Raw genomic sequence first — 24,085 nt, forward strand, 5'->3', positions numbered from 1 at the left:
AGAAAAGAAGCCATCAGAATAGAAAATGGTATTCATCCAGTTTACGACACAATCTCTGGTAAATTTCTGTCAGTATCTTCTGATAGATTACAAAAGTAATCAGAAAATGGCAAAGAAATTATCCAATCAGCTGTCAGAAGATAATAAGTTTCAATTAATGCGTGATATTCGTTAAAATCAAGAATTTTTTTTAAAACGAAAAATCATTTTGAACACATTATGTATGAAATCCTCCTTTCTACATGTTAAGAATGGTTTTCTAAATAGAAAGTCGCTCTTAACATGAGGATCGGGGATGAGAATGCATTTGAATATATCATCTGGAAGTCTTTGCTTCAGTATCTTCTAGCCGCTGATGGAAATTGCCGGGAGATGCCAACGAGAAATTGTTGGAGATCGTATTGCAAACTCCAACCCCTGTCCCATCTCTACAATGTTGCATCCCTTTGCCTATTTTACAAGTATTTTAATGAGAATGAGATGTGCTCTGATGTGTCCCCTAAATGTAAATACCCCCCCCCCGACTAATCCGACATGCAGCAAAATCCCACCCCTACACTGTAGATGCCGGATGGTCTTCTATTTTAATAGCTTCTTCTCTCAAACTGTTAGACTTCGGAATTCTCTCTCAGTTTCCTGCTTCCCTGACTGTACTGGCACGCCGAAGTTTAAATGTAATGTAAACAAATATCTCGCTGTTCAACTCCCTACATGGTAGATTTGGTCTCAAATAGTAGTCCATTACGTCCAAGTGGGAATATGATTTGTTTTTGGTAAATAAAATTTTTAAAAAGTGCTGATGAGTGAAGTGTATTGTTCGTTTTTCTTCTGCAATGTACAATTTTTAGAGATTTCTCTATCCGTCTGCTGGTTCATCAGGCTTAAGTTTGCAATAGAATTTTTATTTTTTTAATATACGAAGATTGGACAGTTCTTAAGAATGGATCTGTTCTTGCGAACTGAAGTTTGGTGCTTATTTTTAGTTTGTTTTTTAGATGCCAATTTCTATGTGAATCGCAGGGAACTTTAAGAATTTTCTGGCGTTTTTGATTCCGATATTCCTATTCATCCGTTTGACCTTTTTAACATGAAAAGATAAACTTAGCAACAATTGTTCACGAAATCCAATGCTAATTCATGCAAAAAGGAAGTTTTTCTTCGTAGATTTGAACTGATCGCAATTGCCAAAAGTGATTATTGTTGATAAGAATAATATGGTGAGAATCGATACATCTGCCTGTTCTCCCACAAGATTAAATTGATTCAACCAATCTCTTTTTGTCAACGGAGGAGCGACTGTTGTTGTCTAGCGCATTCGAAAATATTCAATTAATTTTTCTGTTCTCAATTCTGTGTAGTTCATTTTGCGCATTCATTCAGTCCAAATATTTGTTGCCATCTCGGTTTCAACTTCACAATTTCATCCTTCCAGAATATTGTCTTTTTCAGCAGAAGAGTTATGTTGAGTGCCTTTCAAAGATTTCCAAGGAAAAAGTCCTTTTTTATTTTTGATATAGAGTCCGTCTATCTATCTATCTATCTATCTATCTATCTATCTATCTATCTATCTAGCTATCTATCTATCTATCTATCTATGAGGTTGACAAGAAAGTTCTTGCAGTTTTTAACTTTTAAATTTAGATGAATGTATCTCGTCTAAAAAAAAAATTGTATTGATCGAAATAAGCACCATCAGAATCAACACATTTTTACCAACGCAAAACAATTGTATTTATGCCAGTAATATAAAAATCTTGCGTTCTGATGGCGATGAAGTCACTGAAGGTGTTTTTGATATTGCTTAGGTTTTTGAAGCATTTCTCACGCAGAAAGCTGTCGAGATGCTTGAAAAATTGGTAGTCTGTCGGTGAGAGGTCAGGAAAGTATGGCGGATGAGACAGAGTTTCATTGCCCAATTCGTTCAACTTCTGCAAGGTCGGTTTAGCAACATGTGGGACACTTCATAACGGCGTTTCTTCTGGTTGTCCTTCAATTCGTGAAGCACCCATTTATCAATTTTTTTTTTTGTCTTTCCAATCTCTCTCCAGTAGGTAGGAATCGTTGTATATGTTACGTCTAATTCAGAAGCAAGTTCTTGAACAGTGGTGCATGGATTGTCTTCGGCTAAGGCTCTTAATGGGTCATTATCAACATCTGATGGTCAACCACTATGATCACCATCTTTAAGACTCTTGTCGCCGCTACAAAATTTCTTGAACCACCATTGTCCTGTGTGTTCAGTAGTGGTTTCTAGGTCAAACACCTCGTTGATATTGCGAGCTGTTTCAACAGCTTTTCGACCTAGCTTGAATTAAAATAAGAAAATTGTACGAATTTGCTTTTTTACATCTTGTATTCAACGTTCTTAAAAGAATATATATTTGTTTTAAAACGATTGTAATTTAAACAATGAGATAGAGCAAAAACCGCTCTTTAAAATAATATATAAAGTAAAGTTATTATAACGAAAACTTATTTGAAAATACATCATTTGAAATCAAAATTAAAAATTCTGCCAGAACTTTCTTGTCAACCTAATATATGAAAGTCAGGCCAGGGGAGACCAGAGAATGGAGCCCTGACGAGCACTTGCCATGAAAATAGCGATAAAGCAGAGGCAGGCTTGCAACGGCTCTTCTGTTGAAAAGAGGTTGCAGAGAAGAGAAAAGGGGATCCCCATCCGGCTGGTTTGTCATAAATTTATCATGCATACCTGATGTTGATGGCCATTTCGTAAACCTTCTGGATCTTTTTTGGAAACTTGTCCTGAATTGTGCACAATTATTGTCCTCTGGATCCTCTGATCACTTAGTTGTCGCAATTAGATCAAAAAGAAATTCATATCAACCAACCACATTTATTTATTTATCACATCTGTTCATGTCTACATTCATGATGCTATTAAACTCTGTTCATCTTTTTGCTAACATTTGTTTGCTGTGGTGACTTCAATTTTCACAATGTTGAGTGATTAGTCCACTAAAACAAAGCTAATGATGCAGGAAAGTTTTGGCAAAACTTTGTCACAATTTCCTCCTTGTGTATGAACTTACTCAGCTTGTAAGGAATGTAACATGCCTATCTGATGCTGATATTTTGTCTTTTGATCTTACTCCGAACAGTGCTCATCTACTGGGATCCTCCGACCACTCAGTTGTCTCAGTTAAGATCGAAATGAAATTAAGCAAATCAACAGATGTCATGAGCCATTGCACAGTTTATTGATAATCAAGAGCCAATTGGGACAATATCTGAAATACATCTTAAATCCATTTTCAAAAAGAATGTGTTTTGCATCGGATCTGAAATATCGCTTGAGAATTTTATGCTCTCCAAAACATTCTAACAAAGACCGAACAGTCAGCCATGATATACTCTTGAATGCACTGTCGCTATTGCAGACAGAAACTATTATTTCAGTTGCTTTCATTGAAATAGATTCTCTGAAACTAAAGCCTTCACTGAAATTACTGCAAAAGGTTTATAAAAAAGGCTAAAGAATCGTATAAGTTTTTCTTGTTTCTTTTGAACTCTTTTTCACCCTAGACAAGGCACATTACCACTTGGACGTTTTCATGGCAAGTACTCGACTGAAATCAAATCTATGCTCCTCCCTTGGCAAACGTTCACATAAACATTCGACTACCTGCAACCACTATATACGATTTCCCCCACTCTCTATCTATGCCTAAATCTAATGCAGATTCCATGAACAAAGTTTCTTTCTCAAACTATCCGCATGTGGAACACTGTTCCACTGGCCTGCTTCCCAGTTGAATACAACATGGTAGCCTTCAAATCCAATGTAAACTAATTCTTGTTGAGCTGTCCCCATAAATAATCAAATTCTACCCAATTTACAACATTAACGATTACTACACTACCACGTTACATTCATTAACCCTTATCCTCGAGGAGCCTTCAGGCCTTGATAAGTGGTGATTCCCAAGTAAAAAAAGCGGTTGGATAATTGTGAAAGTCAAATGGTCATTTATATCATTGAATGTTATCAAGAATTAAACACGATTTTTAATATTGTCATACATCTTCGGAAATTAAGTAATTTTTTTTTTTATTGATAAACGCTAACTCTGGATTTCATTTATTGTTTGTTAACTATACTGTTGTCATTTCTCTACAAAGAAAAGAGAAACATGCTAGTAGCTGTCTCCTGATCATTCATTTCAATTTATTTCACAGATTTACATATATTGAACACTTGAATTAAAAATAAAATCCTTCGTTGTTCAGCTAATCTCTAATTAACACTGATAGAGTTGATCATTGTTAGTGTAATATTGGTTCGCATTTTTACAAAAATGCATGCCCTTGTATATACATGCTGATAACCGTGGTTTTTATAATCAAACAACAACTTGTAAAATCAACAAAGTTTTATTTACATTACAGTGGTAGTATGACAAAAGAAAGAGTTTGGGTCAGTACGAGGATGATGAGTGGTTGTTGTGGCGACGGAAGAAGTGTGTCATCTGACTTCTGTTTCGTTCTCTCTCTCTCTTCTATTTCTGACTTCCTTTGTTTATGACTTATCTTGATATGACCCACATTCCTTGATCAGAATCTAATTGTTTGCTTATTTTCACCTTCGATTTGAAATTTTTATTGTTTTATTGTTCAGCACTTTTAGCAATTCCAATCCAATTAAAATATATTTTCTCATTGTTTTATGAGCTCGATTCTTTGATCAGAATGTAGGGTTGCCGTCATCACCAGTAATCTGATTTACATCTGGTTTTGTTCAGATCCGATATTTTTTATAGCGTTGTCCATCACCTATGTAATAATAAGAAAATGTTCACAATTATGTCTGTTTTTGTTCTTTATCTCTGACTCTTTTTTCACCACAAACAAGGTGTATTGCTACGTGTTCGTAAGGGCTACTATTTGAGATTGTGTCTAACAGGAGAGTGTGGGAGGCAGCGAGATGTCTGTTGACATCATATTTTCAATCTCTGCATGTCCGTACAATCACGGAAGTAGGAAATAGAGAGAGAATTACAAAGTTCAGCAGTCTTAGAGTTAGTTTTTCAGCATACAGGAACCTCAACAGTGAAAGGGTGGGATTTTGCTGCTTGTCGGATTAGTCAGGAGTGTGCACATCGAGGAGACTCAAGTTAAATCTAAAGTGGCTGATGAGAGCCTTGGCTACCATGAGTTTTGGGAGAATAGCAAACAGGATTCTGAACAAATGTAACGCCTTAATGTCAACCGTCATTAATGGATCAGAGATGTTCTCTTCAGCATCTGATGAAGCCAAAATTTTCCCATTCTTTGCGATTAGGTTCATCTACTCTCAGAATTCCCTCCCATGACCTAAAAACAAACTTTAAGCGACAGTCGAACAAATATCTATAAAACTGTTTTTATACATAATTCATTTTTTTTTACCTCGTAGGTTTTTGTAATTTTTGGATATGTTCATTACTGCGACATGCCAATTAAGTAGATACCATTGGTTTTACCTGAAATTCAATATTTCGAATTTCACTGTAATAACGAAGCAGCATCAAAACATTTCAACGGGGACCAATACAACGATACAATACTGAATGTTCGTCTGCTATTGCTCATAAAAAAAAACATCATTTCAATTACTTTCAACCAAATCGATATTGTTTGTTTTTTTTTGTTTTTTTACATAAGAATCATAACTTATCAAGGCCCTGAGGCCACTCGAGGATAAGGGTTATTTAGTGTACAGTAATCAATGGTATAATATTGTAGTAGTCGTTATTAATGGAAATTTGGTAGATTGGATTACTTAAGGGGGGCGGTTCATCAAGAATTTGTTTATGTTGGACTTGAAGACAACCAAGTTGTAGGCAGCTGGGAAGCAGGCAAACGGAACAGATTTCCACAGGCGTGCAGTGAATCGATATTGTGAAACGAATGCAAAAAAAAAAAAAAGAAAACAAAAAAGAAAAACACCAAAGAATCATATTATGTCTAATCTGCTAAAACCCATAAAATGGTCAATCAGAGGCTTCCATGAGTTTGGGAGAATTACAAACAAGATCCTGAGCAGATGTAAAACGGCCTCAGCATCTGATAAAGCCAATATTTTCACAAAATACTTTGCAGCAAATTCTACCTTTTGCGATCAAGCCCACTTACCACCAGAATTCCCTCTCATGACCTAAAAGACGTTCAAACATCATTCTTGGTTTTAATAAACTCCCAACCTGTTGTAATTAGCTTTCTATTCTCATAGCATTTTTCCTTGTACTGCTCACTTTTGAAATTCACTCCTTGCTCCCCCAACTGGGCCAACATGCAGAAATTTAAATGTAATGTGAACAAGTACCTCACTACACAACTCCTCACTTAGAAGTCCAGATAGCTAAATTTGTAATAGTATGGGGACATAAATGCTAACATTTAATGCTACTAAAATATCTCGTTACTCAGCTCGCTAAATAGTATCCCTGTAGTCTTGATCACAAATAGTAGCCTCTTATGTCCAAGTAGCATTGTGACTTGTTTGAGTTGAAAAAAAAAACAGTGAAAAAAAAAATGGTTTTAAAAAAATAAAAGACTTTAAGCAACATTCGAATAACTATCTATAATCAGAACTAACTCCTATCCTTACAAAGCTGTTCCATCGTTGTTTATACGAGAAATGCCTTCCATCAGTCTGTCAGGTATTTAAAATTACTGGAAATCCGTCCTCTGTATCCCTGTACACACTAATCAGTATCAAGTGCGTCATAAATTATTTGAATTTTTAATAAATCAAGAAGTTGTTAATCACCTCAGTGCAAACAATCTTCTTAGTGACAAGCAATATGGATTTCGTCCTTCAAGATCTACATCTGACGTGCTGACTGTGATATCTCACATGTTAAGCGAATCTATTGATGGGAGCTTCATTTCTTGCGCGATAGATGTTGATATTTTATTTTTTATGAAAATCACCCCAGACAAGGTATGGAGCCACTTGATGTAAGAAGCTAAAAGATAGTACTACAAAATCAAAAACTTGTCAACGATATGTGTTAGATGGAATACATTCTGACCTAGAAAACAGTAATTCTTCCCTCTTTGTCAGAAGCAATAATAAAAAGTAATAGTTCTATAAAAATAAATTTTTGATGGGCAAAAGTCTAAAACATATCATCAACACCTGCATGCCTTAAGGATCCATTGTGGACCTGATTCTCTTCAGAATCTTTATAAATGATCTTCTGAATTAAATTGCAACAAGTATTTGATTTTTGATAAAATAGTCAATATTCAAACATATTATACGGCAAGTCCATCATACTTTACACCTGGGCAATGTCAGGTCCATCATATTTTACATCTGGACAATGTCGTCCATCATATTTTACACCTGGACAATGTCAAGTCCATCATATTTTACACCTGGACAATGTCAAGTCCATCATATTTTACACCTGGACAATGTCAAGTCCATCATATTTTACACCTGGACAATGTCAAGTCCATCATATTTTACACCTGGACAATGTCAAGTCCATCATATTTTACACCTGGGCAATGTCAAGTCCATCATATTTTACACCTGGGCAATGTCAAGTCCATCATATTTTACACCTGGACAATCTCAAGTCTATTATACTTTACACCTGGGCAATGTTAAGTCCATCATATTTTACACCTGGGCAATGGTGAGTCCATTATATTTTACACCCAGGGAACTGCAAGTCCATTATGGTTTATACCCAGACAACACCAATTCCATTATATTTAACACCTGGGCAACGCCGAATCTCTTACATTGTGCACCTGATGAATGGCAAGTCTATTATATTTTACACCCAGGCAACGCCAAATCCATTATATTTTACACCCAGGCAACGCCGAGTCAATTATATTTTACACCTGTGAAATGGCAAGTCCATTATGTTTCACGCCTGGGCAACGCCAGGTTCAGTTGATAGGAAACGATAAACATCTAACATAATTTCTATGTCACTGATAGAGCACCCTTCCCGTGAATTTATGGAACTTATTCCTTACATTGAATCTATTCTCACGTTTGTTCTGCTTTTGGGGTCTTGTATCTTTTTTTTTTTTTTTTTTTTTTTCGGTTTGTTTCTCTTCCCACGCCATTAACTTCTCCTCCTAAAAATAGCATCACTCAATTCTGTGTCAATGCTGATAAGATTACGCAATGGATTCTTCGCAGAGAATTCAAGTTACAGAAACAAGAACAAAAAATCATATTTCATTTTTCACATATTCAGAGCTGTTTTGCTGTTTTGCTGTTTTGCTGTTTTGCACAATAAGAATGCGATCTTAACGATGCAATGGCGGAATAAAGGTCAAAGGTCAAGAAAAAAAAGTTCTACATTTGTTTGTTTTATTCATGCCAAGCAGCAGTCAGCACCCCCCCCCCCACTTTCCTTAGAAACAAACAACAAAAAGAATTGACATCGTTTGAGAACATCTTCCAAATATCAGATTCACTGCATGTCCGTAGCTTGCGGGGTTTCCATTTTTTTTTTTTTTTTTTTTTTTTTATAAATTATAAAAATGCGAATTAAAATTAAATTAAAATGAGATGTTAAAATAAAAAGTGTTATTTTTACAACGTTTTTATTTTTATTATTTTTTTACACGGTGTTCACAACTTATCAAGGCCCGGAAGCCACTCAGGGATAAGGGTTATTGCAAGTACAGTACGTTAGTGTGGAGATTTAATGAAGTGTATACTTAAGGGGGCGGTTCATTAGGAATTTATTTACGTTGGACTTAAAGACATCCAGGTTGTAGTCAGGTGGGAAGCAGGCAGACGGAACAGTTTCACAGGCGGGCAGTTCTAAGAAAGAAGCTTTGTTCATGGAATCTACGTTTCGGTCGATGTAATCTCTGACCTTCTTCGGCTGTATCTTGTCTTATTTTCTGTTAGATTTGGAAATCTGCACGGAATTTCGAACGGAACTCAGCACGCCTAAAAATGAAAATAAATAAATTAATAAACTGGGACGAGAAAATTAATTGGGCTAAAATTGCAGTTTATCAATTTATTTACTTTTCATTTTTAGACGTAATCCACTACGCTAGTTTACTCTAATTTATTATTTTCTCTAATCATAAAATGTATATATGTATATAGACATCTAATTTACATAAGGAAACCACGCTGCTCTCCCCCATCATTATATATAGCCCCAAATCATCCGATCCTCTCGTCAATGACCATCCCTCTTGAAAAAGCCCGCATAAATCGGGCGAAACGTTGAGTATCCAGGTCCTTCTACCTCCATTTTAATTCATATCATCGGATTTAATCCTAATCCAGCTCTACAATTATATATATATATATATATATATATATATATATATATATATATATATATATATATATATATATATATATATATATATAAAAGAGTGTAGCCATCAACAATTGTGGGTTTTTTTAAAGGTTTCCATCATATTTTTATTTTAAAATATTTTTATAACGCGTTTCGAGCTTAGGGTGTGCTCTCTTCAGATATTTTCGTAAAAAGTTTTTCTTTAAAATGGGAGTTTGTAGATATGCCTCCGCTGATATTAAATATGTTTTTCATAGTGGTGCGATGCGTGTGTTCAGTATTTAGACATTCTGTCTCCAACTGTAAGTTGTTCACTGTGACCGGTCAAAGTTAGTTTCAAAGAGTGTTTTTTAGTCCATATGGTGAAGGTTTTTATGGCTTCTTTAGGGTTCTTTTTAAAGACTTTCTTTCCCCATGTATAGCATACACTCACACACAATCACATACGCATACATATATATTCATGTACATGTACACATGCACACGTACACGTACGCAGGCACACATGCTCCTACATATATTTCTATGTATGTGCGTGTGTGTATGTGTGTGTGCCTGCGTACGTGACCGGAAACTTTGTTTTCATCACACTGGGCACATCCCTGCTATTCGTGACAATCAATCCAGAGGTGCATTTTAAGGGTGCTGGCAATGGTCCTGTTGTCATAACTTGGATCAGTAGAGAGCATGAGTTGTACAGCGGCACATCTCCGATCTCGCTCGTTGAACATTGTGTCACTTTCAGGCATGATAGAAGGCTTCTATCGCTCTTGGGATTTGTACACAACTGGCCAATTAGTAGATAGTCTGCAACAACAACAAAAAAAGAAAACCGGTTTTCATCAAACGGAAATGGAATCATGTCGTCTATGCTAGGGCGCCAATTTTATAGTTCCAACCTGTATATAACTTTGGATCAGGACTTATGGAGAAAAGGTGCTTAATGTTGACTACTGATGATGATGATGATGATGATGATGATGACGATGACGATGATGACGATGACGATGATGACGATGACGATGATGATGATGATGATGATGATGATGATGTGCCTTGTTTGGGGTAAAAATAAAAAAAAAAAAGTAAAAAGAAAAAGAATTTGCGTTTCCCAAAATGTTCGTCTTTCTAGATTTACAGAATCTAGCTTTTGCTTTTGAACCTCTGTTTTTGTGTGTTTGGCCTTTGGCAACGATTAAGGTAAAATATTACTTATCAGTATAGACAAGATTGACGAGTGCAAGATAGAGAACGAATGGGGGGGGGTGAAAGTGACAGCTGTTTGCATCACAGGCGAACGTTTTTCTCAAGTCAGTTCCGACGTCAAATTGCCAAGTTTTGCTCGGTTTATTACAGTTAATTTTACTTTTTTTTTTTGTACGCGTCTTTTGTTTGTATCTTAGTAACGAGCAAGATCAAAAATTATTTCCTCGCTCTATCAACTCTGCGTTGCCTGGGAGTCTTTTTTTTTCTATTCATTTTTGTCGGTGTTTGCATCAACCGAAACCTTGTTAAAATAACGGCACTTCTTCATTACACGGACGGCGCCATTATTAGGGGGAGATAACTCTAATTTCTTTTTGGTCAAATAACACGTCGAAAAGTCATCAATATATTATAGTATTAATTTTTAAATTAATAAACAATTTCAATGAAGAGAAGCGCCAACTAGCGAGAGTTTAGTGAAACGTACCCCCAAAAATGGCGTAGTTCGTGTAATGTAAAGGTGCCAAAATGGCACCCAAGCAACTGTGGAAAATAAACCGGCGTTATTTTATTATATAGCTTAGCTGTAGCAACCTGTCTTTTCTCGCGATCCATTGCGCTAAAATTTCTTCTATGCTCTATAATTGCATTTTTTTATCATCTAAACTATAGATTAACCCGGTTTTGATTTAATAAGGACAAAACAAGTAACGTAAGAAAATAGAATAAATTAAAATCAAGTAAGAGACGATAAATCTCACTAAACTTTTGAGGTATGGCATTGGGGAATTGTTTTGTTGGAAGATTACATCACTGGAATGTAATTATTAAATATGTTAGTCAAAGAGGTTTGGTAAAACTAGTCCATCATGTTAGAATAAATTGTGGAGTTCATTCTGCCCTCACATATCTACAACAATCCAGCGTCTGAAGAAGCCATGCAACCCCAAACCATTATGCTTCCTCCAACAAATTTAACAGTTGGAACCACACAATCAGGATGAAATGCTTCTGCTTCCCTACAGCGAACATAAACCGGTCCAGGAGTGCCAATAATTTGATGAAAAAGATGAGAATTTGCTACAATTTTTGACTAGATATCGTGGATGTGTATTTGCATAAAATTTTCAATTGTTCCTTTCAAAGTTTGTTAACTTACCTCAAAGTTACTTTCGTCAGACCAAACAATTTTGGCCCAATCATCAGGTGTTCAATTTTCAAACTTTTTTGTTCAAATTTCAGTTGTTTTTTTCTTGTTGGCATCCTTTTAATCCCACTTTTAATAACTTTCTTCTCACTGTTCGAGCTGATATAATTTTGTTTGTATCCTCCCTAAGTTCAGCAGTAAGCTCTGAAGAACTTTTCTTTCTATTTGCAAAAGATGCTCTTTTCAAAGATCTGTCTTCTCTGAGGATTATATGATTTTTACGCCTTGTCCCTTTCTGTATCTTTTAATTGTTGTTTACATTCCCTTCGTTGAACATTCCATCTTCCTGTCAATTTCTATCTGAGAATAACCTTCACCAGATAAAGCAACAATTTGTGTCTTTTTAATCTCTAAAAGCTGCTTCTTTCGAGGCATTTCCAATTAAATATACTATTATAGCACTGTAACGAAATCAAATATTACCTGAAAAATTCGAAACAATTTTTAGTATGACAATGAATCGAATTCAATGTTGGAATGAATTTAGTATGAAACTCAGCTAAAACTTTAAGACCGGTGGGGGAGGGGGTTAAAGTAAATAAATGATACAATCTACTGTTAGATATTTTAAATTTGCTTTCAACCATTAACTGTACAATTCTTAACCTTTAAATACGTAGGTTTAAACTATTATCTAAGTTTTTTTTTATAGGTGCTCCATAATTTCGACCATGGCTGTGTATAGAAAAGGGTGTTTAAAATTCTATTGTAAAAAAGCAAATTTTTAAATTTGGACGTTTTTTTTTTAAATTCAAGTGAATAAAACCTATATAAATATTTCAGTCAAAGTACCTCTGTATCTATTCGGGTGTGTATTTATTCAATACACCTTTATTTCTCCTTTCATATACACTTGACGACACCCAAATTGCGTGTGTTATGTACTTGTTGTATTTATCAAATAAATGACAAATTTTTTGATTATAAAAACAATCCTTTTTATTTGACAGGTGGACGTGTAGTGTGGTGAAGTGGGAGATAAAGGATGAGGTGGAGGTGCAACAGACAGAATTCGGTTAATGTGCCTCTCTGACTTTTTCGTTCAAACTCATTTCTTTTTATTAAGTTCGCATAAGTTTGAATTCCTTCTAAATCGCGATTTCCTGATTCATAAGTTCTGTTTTCATCGTTTATTGTTTCTAGTTTGTATTGACGTTTGTTTCTGCGTCAGAGTTCAAATATCGGGACGCTTTTTCATTAGCGGTCAACAATCAGGTCATTTTTGTTATTCACTCGCTGTAACTGTCTAGCATTGCCCGTGGATTTTCTTTTTACCTGAATTCTCATTTTTTTCTGACGAGGGTACCCTGAGCCCCAATATCAAACACATCCAACGCAAAGTGTTTTCACTGGATAAAAAATCAACCACTCCACGTAGAAACGTCAGTTCAAGTAAAAAAAAATCTATCAAAAATGTAACTGCTAAACATTTTTTCACATGACCCATAAGAGAGCAGCGATTAGGTTTATATTTTGGTCAATCCACACAAGTCTTAAAGGAGTCAGCAATCCACAATGGGGAGGTGATGTTGGCTAAGTGGTTAGCAACACGCACTTCCAACCTGGGTGTACCAAGTTCGAATCCAGTTCGTTTCACAGAAGCCATTCCACGTAGGATGTTAGCAACTCTCACATAAGTAGCCATTGTCTTTCTCAAATAAAATTCTGACTAAAAAGATATTGGAGAAACGATTTTTAAAAACTTTTTTTCACCGTAAACATGGCGTATTACTACCTGTAAAAGGTTACTATTTGAAATCATGTCTATGGGAAGTTGAGCAGCAAGATGTCTGTTCACAGTACATTTAAACTTCTGCAAGTTGGTACGATCATGGGTGCAGGAAACAGGGAGGAAATTCCAAGGTTTATCAGTTTGAGGGAAGAAAGTATTAGAGTGGAGGGCATTTTTGCATCTAGGAACTAGACTATTGAAGTGGTGGAATTTTGCTGCTCGTCGTGTAGTTGGGAGTATGTGCGTCGAGGCGACACAAGTGCTAGGAATGCGTATTCTTGTAAATATATTCCCAGTAAGTAACGTTTCACACAGAAAGAGCACTACGCCAACACCGAGGGATAAAGCACTGAGGCCCCGACTAGTGATCAAGACTGACGGACTGCATGATGATGATGATGATGATGATGATCCCCAGTAATTACTGCCTTCCATAGTTGTTGTCTCACCACATTTTGGTCAAATAATCCTCTGGCCTTCTTGGATAGGATTGAAACCGCTATCTTCAAACAATGCTCACCTGGAATCGTAGAGATTCAACGCCTCTATTGAAACTGCTATCTTGCAATGCTCACCTGGTTTCGTAGAGACTGAACACCTCTGTCCACTAAAGGTGTTGAATCTCTACAATTGTCTGAAGATAGCAGTTTCCTACCCAAGCAGGTCAGAGGATTAGTTGACCAAAATGTGGCAAGACAACAACTATGGAAGGCAGTAATTACTGGGGATCAGTTACAGGACTCATCATTCCTATCCTGTCGTTGGTTAATCATCTGAAAAAGAGCAGAGGATGAGTTGGACGAAACGTGATGAAACAGCAGTAACTGTGAAGATGAGGATAACAGTCCTTAAAAAGAATAAATGCCAACAATAAGCATCTGATTCATACGAAATGAATGAATGATGCTCAACAACAACAATGCCACATGTGGCTTTCAAATTCTCATTACACAAATATCGATCAAGCAAGAAATTGCAATTTCCACTCAGTTACATGGCAATCATTTCCTTTTTTAGTTGCATTATTGTAAGAGGTGGGGGGGGGTATTTTCAAAGAAAGAAAGAAATACGTATTCTGGGCAAATTCCTAGTTCAATCATCCAAACTATTTAGAGTGAAATGGGTTTCGGCATTCCCTTCCAAATACCCTAGTAAAAACAAATTGAAATTATAACAAGCTTCACCATACTTGCAAAACGCCGAAATAAAATATAATAGGGCAGAAAAATATCGATAAAAGAAGTTAAGAGCACAAAATTAAAATTTATAATTTTCGCATTAAGGACAGCCGATCTTTTATTTTTTAAAAAAGATAAAGCATTATTTTACTGTTCCGTTTTTTTAAAAAAAGATTAAACCACTGTCAATAATTTTCCCCACTCTTTATCTGTGCTTAAATCAAAGCATAGATTCTATGAGCAAAGCTTCTTTCTTAGAAGTGCACGCCTGTGGAACTCTCTTCCGTTTGCCTGTTTCCCACCTGACTACAACTTGGATGTCTTCAAGTCCAACATAAACAAATTCCTGATGAACCGCCCCCTTAAGTAAGACACTTTATCAAATCTCCAATACTAACAATTACTACGATACTATCCCATTGATTACTGTACACGCAATAACCCTTATCCCCGATTGGCTTCCGAACCTTGATAAGTGTAGACCACTATGTAAAAACAAAAACAAAAAAAAAAAAACATTATTTTACTGTTCTGTTTGGTCGAAAAAATTTAAAACAAAACAAAAATTGCTTTCACATTTTAACATTTTAAAAATGGTTACTTGTCCTTAACTAGAAAATTATGAATTTGAGTTACAAGTCTTGCTTAGCTAACCTCTTTCTCAATTTGTTTGTAAAGATGGAGACTATATTTTTTTAGCTTAGATTTCATTTTGCTGTTTCGTGTGTAAATGATGTCAGTTCACTCTTTACTAAAAGATGATTTGGTGCTTCTACATTACCGGGACAAAATTTTGTAGTCGATAAATTGAGTTTTCAGATTAAAAAAACAATGGTTTCAGCTGTTTATTTATTTATTTATTTATTTTGTCAATTCTAAGAAATTATGCAGTCGAAATTACCTGAATATTACTGAATTATTAATAAAACAATTTTAATCGTGTTAGCAGGTGAAAATTTGCCGCCATCTTTGTTTAAACTTCCCTGTTGAACTCTCCTGTGTTTTATGATCGCTTTCATCAAATTCTATTTTTTATTTTCTTTGATAAAAATTTTCTACCTTATCAATTTTCGTAATTTTTGAATATAATACACTTAAAAACATGAGGAATACGTAGATACCATTGTTTTCATGTGGAATTCAGTTTTACGATTTCCGAAAATCTCGTCCCAATTCTGTAGAAGCGCCGATGATTTAAATTATAAAAAGTAAGTTGTTTCAAAGTTACGCCAAATTTCGTTTCACTTTAAATAATTTAGGTGATAAATAGGATTGTGTCAGTACATCTGTCCCCACCCTGGCCCTTCAGAGGAGTTAGTCATGAAATAATATTTTTTTTTTAAAAATCTAAACAGGAATTATCTTTGCAATAACTTCGTTTTTTATTTGAAGGTACAGTCATACACCAAAGATCGCCATATCGTAGCTCATTCTTTAGAGGACTGGACTGGAGGCTGTGGGGTCTATGGTTTAATCCGTGGTGCCAGGTAGGTAAGGCTTGTTCACAATAGGATACCGACCAAGAGAAACGTTTACATATAAGAAATAACAAACTATAACAACTGAGCATGTGCGCGCTTTTCAGCTAGTATCATTAGCATACGCCTCGTAGAAAGTCTTTTCTGGTGTTAAAAGAGAATTGCGTGCTTATGCAGAGAATGACCTGTTTTTCCGTGAATGTTGCCTCGGCATATTCCGGCAACTTATGTAAACCGCCAAGATATGACGAAACGTTCAGTCACTGCAACAGACGACATTCAATAAATTGGATGAAGTGGTTCCTCGAGATTGTAACTATTCGAAATTTATGGTGATAATGTGTCATCGATTCAGAACACATCTTGACTGTTTGGTAAAATTGCTTAGGAGATATTTACCAATAAGGCGGACCTAAAGAATATGGTTTCTCACTCTCTATTTTTTATTTTTATTTTTTTTTCATCTGTTTTTCGTATTTTTCAGCAGATTATTATTGAATGGACGCTAATGTACCAGATTAAAAAAAAAAAAAAAATGAAAAAAAAGAATTCAATGTTTAAATATTTGTGGAGGTGCTCAGTTTCTAATGCAACGTTCTAGTAAATTGATCACCCACTTAAGAACCACTCGACGTTTTTAGGCTAAATTTCGCGAATTTAGCCTTTTTTAAAGATTATTTTTAAATGCGAAATTAAAAAAAGGCTAAACTACTTTTAAAAAAAAAAAAAAGCTAAATTTGCGAAATTTGGCCTCCAAAACATTAAGTTGTTCTAAAATGGATGATCAATTTATTAAAACGTTGCATTAGAAACTGAGCACACCTACAAATATTTAAATATTGAATTCTTTTTCATTTTTTTTTTTTTTTTTTTTTTTTTACGTAAGCTGCCAGAATCTGCCGGTGCAATATCCACAGAAAACACGCGTAGTTCTCTACATAAGTACCGAAAATCGGCTGTTTTTTTTTTCGAAGAGATCGGTGCTTTTAATGTTCTGCATGATTAAAATAATAATCTCTGTCAATGAATCATTCATGGATGTCAGCTCTTCCAACGAAACCGGATGTTCACCCTACAATGCCCGAGTGTTTAAAAATGATTCTCACGCAGGTGTCCCATTCTCTCGAATATATACACTTTTGACTGGAAATCTTAAAGATCCTGTCTTTTTCTCAGTCATCCCTATTTATCTAGCCAGAGGTACCACACAGATATTCATTTGAAATGACGGCTAGCCAGTATCCACTTAAGAATCCCTTTCTACTGTCAAACTATGAACATGACAGTTTTAGATACGCAAATTTTATGAGTAAAGTTTCTTTCCTAGAACTGCCCGCCTATGGAACTTTATATTGCAGGGTTGCTTTCCAGCTGACTACAATGTGGTTATTTTCAAGTCTAATGTAAATAAGTTCTTGTTGAGCGTTCGTTTTAATGTATCAAATTCTACTCAATTTCAACCACTATCCATCATTATGGTGTTATCTCACCAACCTCCTGACACCCATTAATCCTTATCCTCAAGTGGCTTCAGGCCTTGAAAAGTCGTGATTCCCAGGGACGTGCAGGGTTGGGGGTTCTAGTAGCGCCCAGGCACCTGCTCCTTTAACGCTTGTTTTAAAAGTGCTCTTTTCAGGGGAATGTACTATAAGTCTGTGCCCCATCGAGATACCGTTTTTTTTTTTTTTCTTGGGCACCTGCCTTTAAAAAGTTCTTTACACGTCACTGGTGATTCCCTTGTAAAAAGAACGATTCTTTATCTCTCAGCATGAATCGCGACTTTAGGAAATATTTACTTTTTTTTTTTCAAATAGAAATAAAATTCTGGGTGACCCAATTTAAAGACAAAAACTTGTGGGTGACGAAGGAGAAGTGGTTAACGACAGAGACTGAGTGCACAAGATTCAAATCCAGTTCGTTCCACAGAAACACTTTCATCAAGTAAAGTGCTACTAATTGGAACCATGCCTAAGAACGATTAAGATGTTGGTTTACATTACATTTAAACTTCTGCATATCAGTACAGATAGAGAAGCAGGTAGCAGGAAAGGAATTCCAAAGTCTAAGAGTTCTAGAGAAGAAGCTATTAGAGTAGAAAGCTTTCTGGCATTTAGGGACCTCAACAGTGAAGGGGTGTGATTTTGCTGCTAAGCGGGTTTGTTGGGGATATGTACGCCGAAGGAGCACAAGTACAATGTATTCATCAGACCACATCTTATTAAAATATTTGTAAGGTTAGCCAAGGTGGGGTATGTACATTGAGTGGCACAAGTATAACGAGTTCATCGGAGCACATTTCCTTAAAATATTTGTAAAATAGGCACAGGAATGCAACACTGTGGTGATGGGACAGGGGTTGGAGCCTAGTTGACAAAGTGGGACCTATCAGATTGGAGACTATTTTTTGGACCCTATTCAAGAGGGAGAGGCTAGTGACAGATGCACCAGCCAAGATGTGGCAACAATACTCCAAGCATGGGAGAATGGTGGCCTTGTAGAGGTACAGGATACTCTCAGGTGTGAATAGTCTTCTAGCATGATAGAGAGAGCCCACCTTCTTTGCAGCAGTCTTCGCAATGTCCTCAATGTATTTTTTCCAGTTCATATTTTCTATGAATGTTAAACCGAAGAGTTTGATGGAAGGATTCTCAGGTAGGGAGTTATTTGTTGTGGATATCGGTGTTTGGAGAGGCTTCTTGTTAAATAATGAGTCTAATTTATATTTCCAAATCGAGGTATTTTTCTTTTATTAGTCAATATTTTAAAAGGTGTTTTTTTTTTCTTTTTTAAAAAAAAAAGGAGTCATCACTTATCAAGGCCTAGAGGCCACTCGAGGATAAGGGTTAATGAGTGTACAGTGGTCAAGGAGAACATATCGTAGTAATCGTTAGTAGTGGAAATTTGGTAAATTGGATTACTTAAGGGGATGGCTCATCAAGAATTTGTTCACATTGGACTTGAAGATAACCATATTGTAATCAGTTGGAATGCAGGAAAACGGAACCTAGTTCCACAAGCATGCAGTTTTAAGAAAGAAACTTTGTTCATGGAATCTATGTTTAGGTTTAGGCACAGATAAATAGTGGGGGAAATTATTGATAGTGGTTTCAGATAGACGAGTGTTTTTCCTAAAAGTCAGGCCAGGGGGACCATATATTGAAGCTCAGACGAGTACTTTTCATGGAAATAACGATAAAGCAGAAATAGGCTTGCAACGTTTCTTAAGAAATGAATTACAATTCTTTCTTTTAACAATTACTTTATCATCCATCGATTAATATAACTAATAATACGTTATGTGGGAGCTAATCGTTCAAAATTTACAGGCAACATGAATTGGAACAAATACATTAAGGACATTGCCAGAGCTGCTGCAAAGAAGGTGGTTTCCCTTTATCAATCCTAGGAAATTGATAACACGATGAAGGGAACTCATCTTTACAGCATTCTTACAAAGCCATTATTCACACATGCATGGAGTATTGTTCCCAAATCTGGGCTGCTATATCCAATGCTAGTCTCTCTTTTTTTTTTTTTTTTTTTACATGCTAGTCACCACTTATCAAGGTTCGGAAGCCACTCGAGGATAAGGGTTATTGCGTGTACAGTAATCAATGGGATAATATTGTAGTAATAGTTAGTAATGAAGATTTGATAAAGTGTCTTACTTAAGGGGGCGGTTTATCAGGTATTTGTTTATGTTGGACTTGAAGACATCCAATGTAGTCAGGTGGGAAACAGGCAAACGGAAGAGAGTTACACAAGCGTGCACTTCTAAGAAAAGAGCTTTATTCATGGAATCTACGTTTGGATTTAGGCACAGATAAAGTGTAGGGGAAATTACTGACAGTGGTTTCAGCTAGATGGGTGTTTTTTGTGAAAGATTGGCGAGGGGGGGACCATAGATTGGAGCTCAGACGAGCACTTGCCATGGAAATAATGATAAAACAAAGACAGGCTCACAACGTCTCTTTTGTGGGAGATAGGTTGCAGGGAAGAGAAAATGGCATCCCCACTAAGCCATGAAGTCTATTTTGTACTCTGTCAAGGCAGGATAGGCTGTTTTTAGCAGCTCCTGCCCAGATGTGCTCAGATGAACTCATAGCGCGTGTGTTTCCTCAGCATTCATATTTCTGATTAACCTGAACAAGCAGCAAAATCCCACCTCTTCACTGTTGAGGTTTCTATACGATGAAAAGCCTTCCACTCTGATAATTTCTTTGCATGGACTGCTAGACTTTGTAATCCCCTCCTCGTTTCTTGCTTCCCTGACTATACTAACTTGTAGAAATTTAAATGTAATGTGAACAGACATCTTGCAACTCAACACCCACATAGTCTCCTATAGTCATGATACCAATTTGTAGCGCTCACGTCCAAGCAGCAATGCACTTTTTGGGGGGTGAAAAACAAAAGAGTTCAAGAAAAGGGTAATATATAATTAAAAAAACACAAGAAATTAGAAAAGTTATGGCGACCTATGAATGTTTATATGAATGTTTATATGAATGTTTGTATGAATGTTTGTATGAATGCTTATATGAATGTTTATATGAATGTTTGTATAAATGTTTATATGAATGTTTATATGAATGTTTATATGAATGTTTATATGATGTTTATATGAATGTTTGTATGAATGTTTGTATGAATGTTTGTATGAATGTTTATATGAATGTTTGTATGAATGTTTATATGAATGTTTATATGAATGTTTGTATGAATGTTTATATGAATGTTTGTATGAATGTTTGTATGAATGTTTATATGATGTTTATATGAATGTTTGTATGAATGTTTATATGATGTTTATATGAATGTTTGTATGAATGTTTATATGAATGTTTATATGAATGTTTATATGATGTTTATATGAATGTTTGTATGAATGTTTATATGAATGTTTGTATGAATGTTTATATGAATGTTTATATGATGTTTATATGAATGTTTATATGAATGTTTATATGAATGTTTGTATGAATGCTTATATGAATGTTTATATGAATGTTTGTATAAATGTTTATATGAATGTTTATATGAATGTTTATATGATGTTTATATGAATGTTTGTATGAATGTTTGTATGAATGTTTGTATGAATGTTTATATGAATGTTTGTATGAATGTTTATATGAATGTTTATATGAATGTTTGTATGAATGTTTATATGAATGTTTGTATGAATGTTTATATGAATGTTTATATGAATGTTTGTATGAATGTTTATATGAATGTTTATATGAATGTTTGTATGAATGTTTATATGAATGTTTATATGAATGTTTGTATGAATGTTTATATGAATGTTTGTATAAATGTTTGTATGAATGTTTATATGAATGTTTATATGAATGTTTGTATGAATGTTTATATGAATGCTTATATGAATGTTTGTATGAATGTTTATATGAATGTTTGTATGAATGTTTGTATGAATGTTTATATGATGTTTATATGAATGTTTATATGAATGTTTGTATGAATGTTTGTATGAATGTTTATATGATGTTTATATGAATGTTTATATGAATGTTTGTATGAATGTTTATATGATGTTTATATGAATGTTTATATGAATGTTTGTATGAATGTTTGTATGAATGTTTATATGATGTTTATATGAATGTTTGTATGAATGTTTGTATGAATGTTTATATGATGTTTATATGAATGTTTATATGAATGTTTGTATAAATGTTTGTATGAATGTTTATATGAATGTTTATATGAATGTTTGTATGAATGTTTATATGAATGCTTATATGAATGTTTGTATGAATGTTTATATGAATGTTTGTATGAATGTTTGTATGAATGTTTATATGATGTTTATATGAATGTTTATATGAATGTTTATATGAATGTTTATATGAATAGTAATTGTCTGTATTTTTGAGATGAGGGGTTTTCATTTATTGAGATTGTCGGACTGACTTCCTCATCTTGGTTGTTATAGTCACAACGTTTCGGCGGTTTTGCCCTTCGGCCGTCATCAGGTGTTTTGTATCGAACTGGGGAACCGTTTGTTAGGAGTCTTAAACCCAACCCTTTATTATTATACCGTGTTCGAACTCCAGCTGGCTCTTGTATGAATGTTTATATGAATGTTTTTATGAATGTTTTTATGAATGTTTTTATGAATGTTTATATTAACTGGAAGAAAAACCGGAAGGAGGAGAGCATCGTTCTGTATGAAAAACAATAATGAAAAACAATTAGAGTATCCTATTTACGATTCCTCCCCACGGGGGAAAGTAAGACACCAGGGTCGTTTTTTAATGTGGAGAAAAGGAACAAAAATTTTAAATTGTCTCAATCGTGAAGGATTTCTCCTCCACGGAGAGAGATCAAGAAATTGAAGTGCAGCATTTGAAGAACAGATACTACACTTTGATATTGAAAAACAGTTAGAGTAGCCAAGAACCGAAAAGGTCATGACATTTCATTAATTCATATGGTTTCCAATTTCTTTTCTGAATGTTCTGTCTATTTACATGTAGTTGTCTTTGGTTAAAGTAACCAGTTCAGACACTTAGATAAATCTGCCCCTACCTGTAAGCGAATCGAATTATAAAGAGGTTCATTGTCTGCCTTTGTAGAAGATCACACATCGAAAGAGAACATTTACCCTCTTTACTACGTACAAACATATTCGTTTCTTTTCTTTTTTTTCTATATAATAAATTCGTTTCTTTTCTTTTTTTCTATATAATAAATTCGTTTCTTTTCTTTTTTTTTATATAATAAATTCGTTTCTTTTCTTTTTTTTCTATATAATAAATTCGTTTCTTTTCTTTTTTTTTCTATATAATAAATTCGTTTCTTTTCTTTTTCTTATATAATAAATCAAAGTCGGCCGGGTTCTCAATCTTTATTGTCATTGATACGAGGTGTCTTTAATAAGTTTTTAATTTTTTTTGTACAGGCATTTAAAATTTTTGTAGACTCTTAAAAATCCAGTATGCTATTCTTATACAATATTGAGATGATCGACCAATTTTTATGATTTCAGGTTCAAATGAACAGCTACAGCAGAATTGGAATACACCCTACCAAAGCCTGATTTTCACAGCTGATGAATTTCAAAAATGCAATCTGGACGTGAGGAAAATGATATGCAATAAAATTCTGTTTTAAACTTGGAAAAAATGCCACAGAAACGTATGGAATTCTTCAGACTGTTTTTGGTCCATCTTGCATGAATCGAACCAGTTTTTGAGTAGCATAAGAGATTCAAGGAAGGCAAAGAATCTGTGAAGGATGATGAGAAGTCTGGGAGGAGTAAGGAAGTCATAATACCAGAGTTGATTGGCCAAATAAAGAATTTCATGGATAAGGGCCGTCGTGTGTTTACAGAGACAAAAACTGCACAGCTTGATGTCAGTGTGGGAACTGTACACACTATTATTTGCGAGGAACTAAAGATACAGAAGATTTGTGCGAATGCACCAGTCTACGACTCCATCCTTGTCATAGACTATTTAACCAAGGTGGGCATCGACAGTTCCTCATTCTCCCTATAGTACAGACCTTGCTTCTTGTGACTTCTTATTATTCCCTAAGCTCAAGGAAAACCTTAGAAGTTGTCGTTATGAGACAATTGAGATGAAAGAGGCTGTGACAAGAGGACTTTCATGAGACTTTCCAGAAGTTGTTGGAAGGGCATTGCAGCTGGAGGAAATTACTTCAAGGGTGACTAGAGTTTCATGTTTGTACTATCAATAAAAGTCGGGAAACTTATCGAAGGCAACTTGTACATTCCTTTCTACAAAATCAATATTTCATGATGGTTGTGTAGAATAATTGATTTTGAAACAAACGCATTTCAATTAAAAAATAAAAACACTATTACGTATATGTCATGTCGAAATTAGTATACATTCCAAAAATTACGAAAATTAATCCAGTAGAAAAACAATTACAAGTAAAAATAGAATTTATCGATTTATTGATTTATAGAGTTTTATTGTATGTTT

General features: G+C 34.8%; 1 protein-coding gene across 4 annotated transcripts in view; it reads left to right on the top strand.

The window, feature by feature from the left end:
- Positions 1-24,085, top strand: part of LOC145252441 (uncharacterized) — a 120,980-nt gene that overhangs the window by 82,657 nt on the left and 14,238 nt on the right. For 2 of the 4 annotated variants that reach the window (XM_080111840.1, XM_080111842.1), the window contains exon 3: positions 16,021-16,115. The exons of the other annotated variants lie outside the window; for them this stretch is intronic. In XM_080111840.1, coding sequence (XP_079967966.1) covers positions 16,021-16,115 — 95 coding nt within the window. The remainder of the gene's footprint in view (positions 1-16,020; positions 16,116-24,085) is intronic. 4 annotated transcript variants of the gene reach the window in all.

The sequence above is a fragment of the Euprymna scolopes genome, chromosome 29, assembly GCF_053919585.1.
Source record: "Euprymna scolopes isolate OS-2025 chromosome 29, ASM5391958v1, whole genome shotgun sequence".
Taxonomy (NCBI): domain Eukaryota; kingdom Metazoa; phylum Mollusca; class Cephalopoda; order Sepiida; family Sepiolidae; genus Euprymna; species Euprymna scolopes.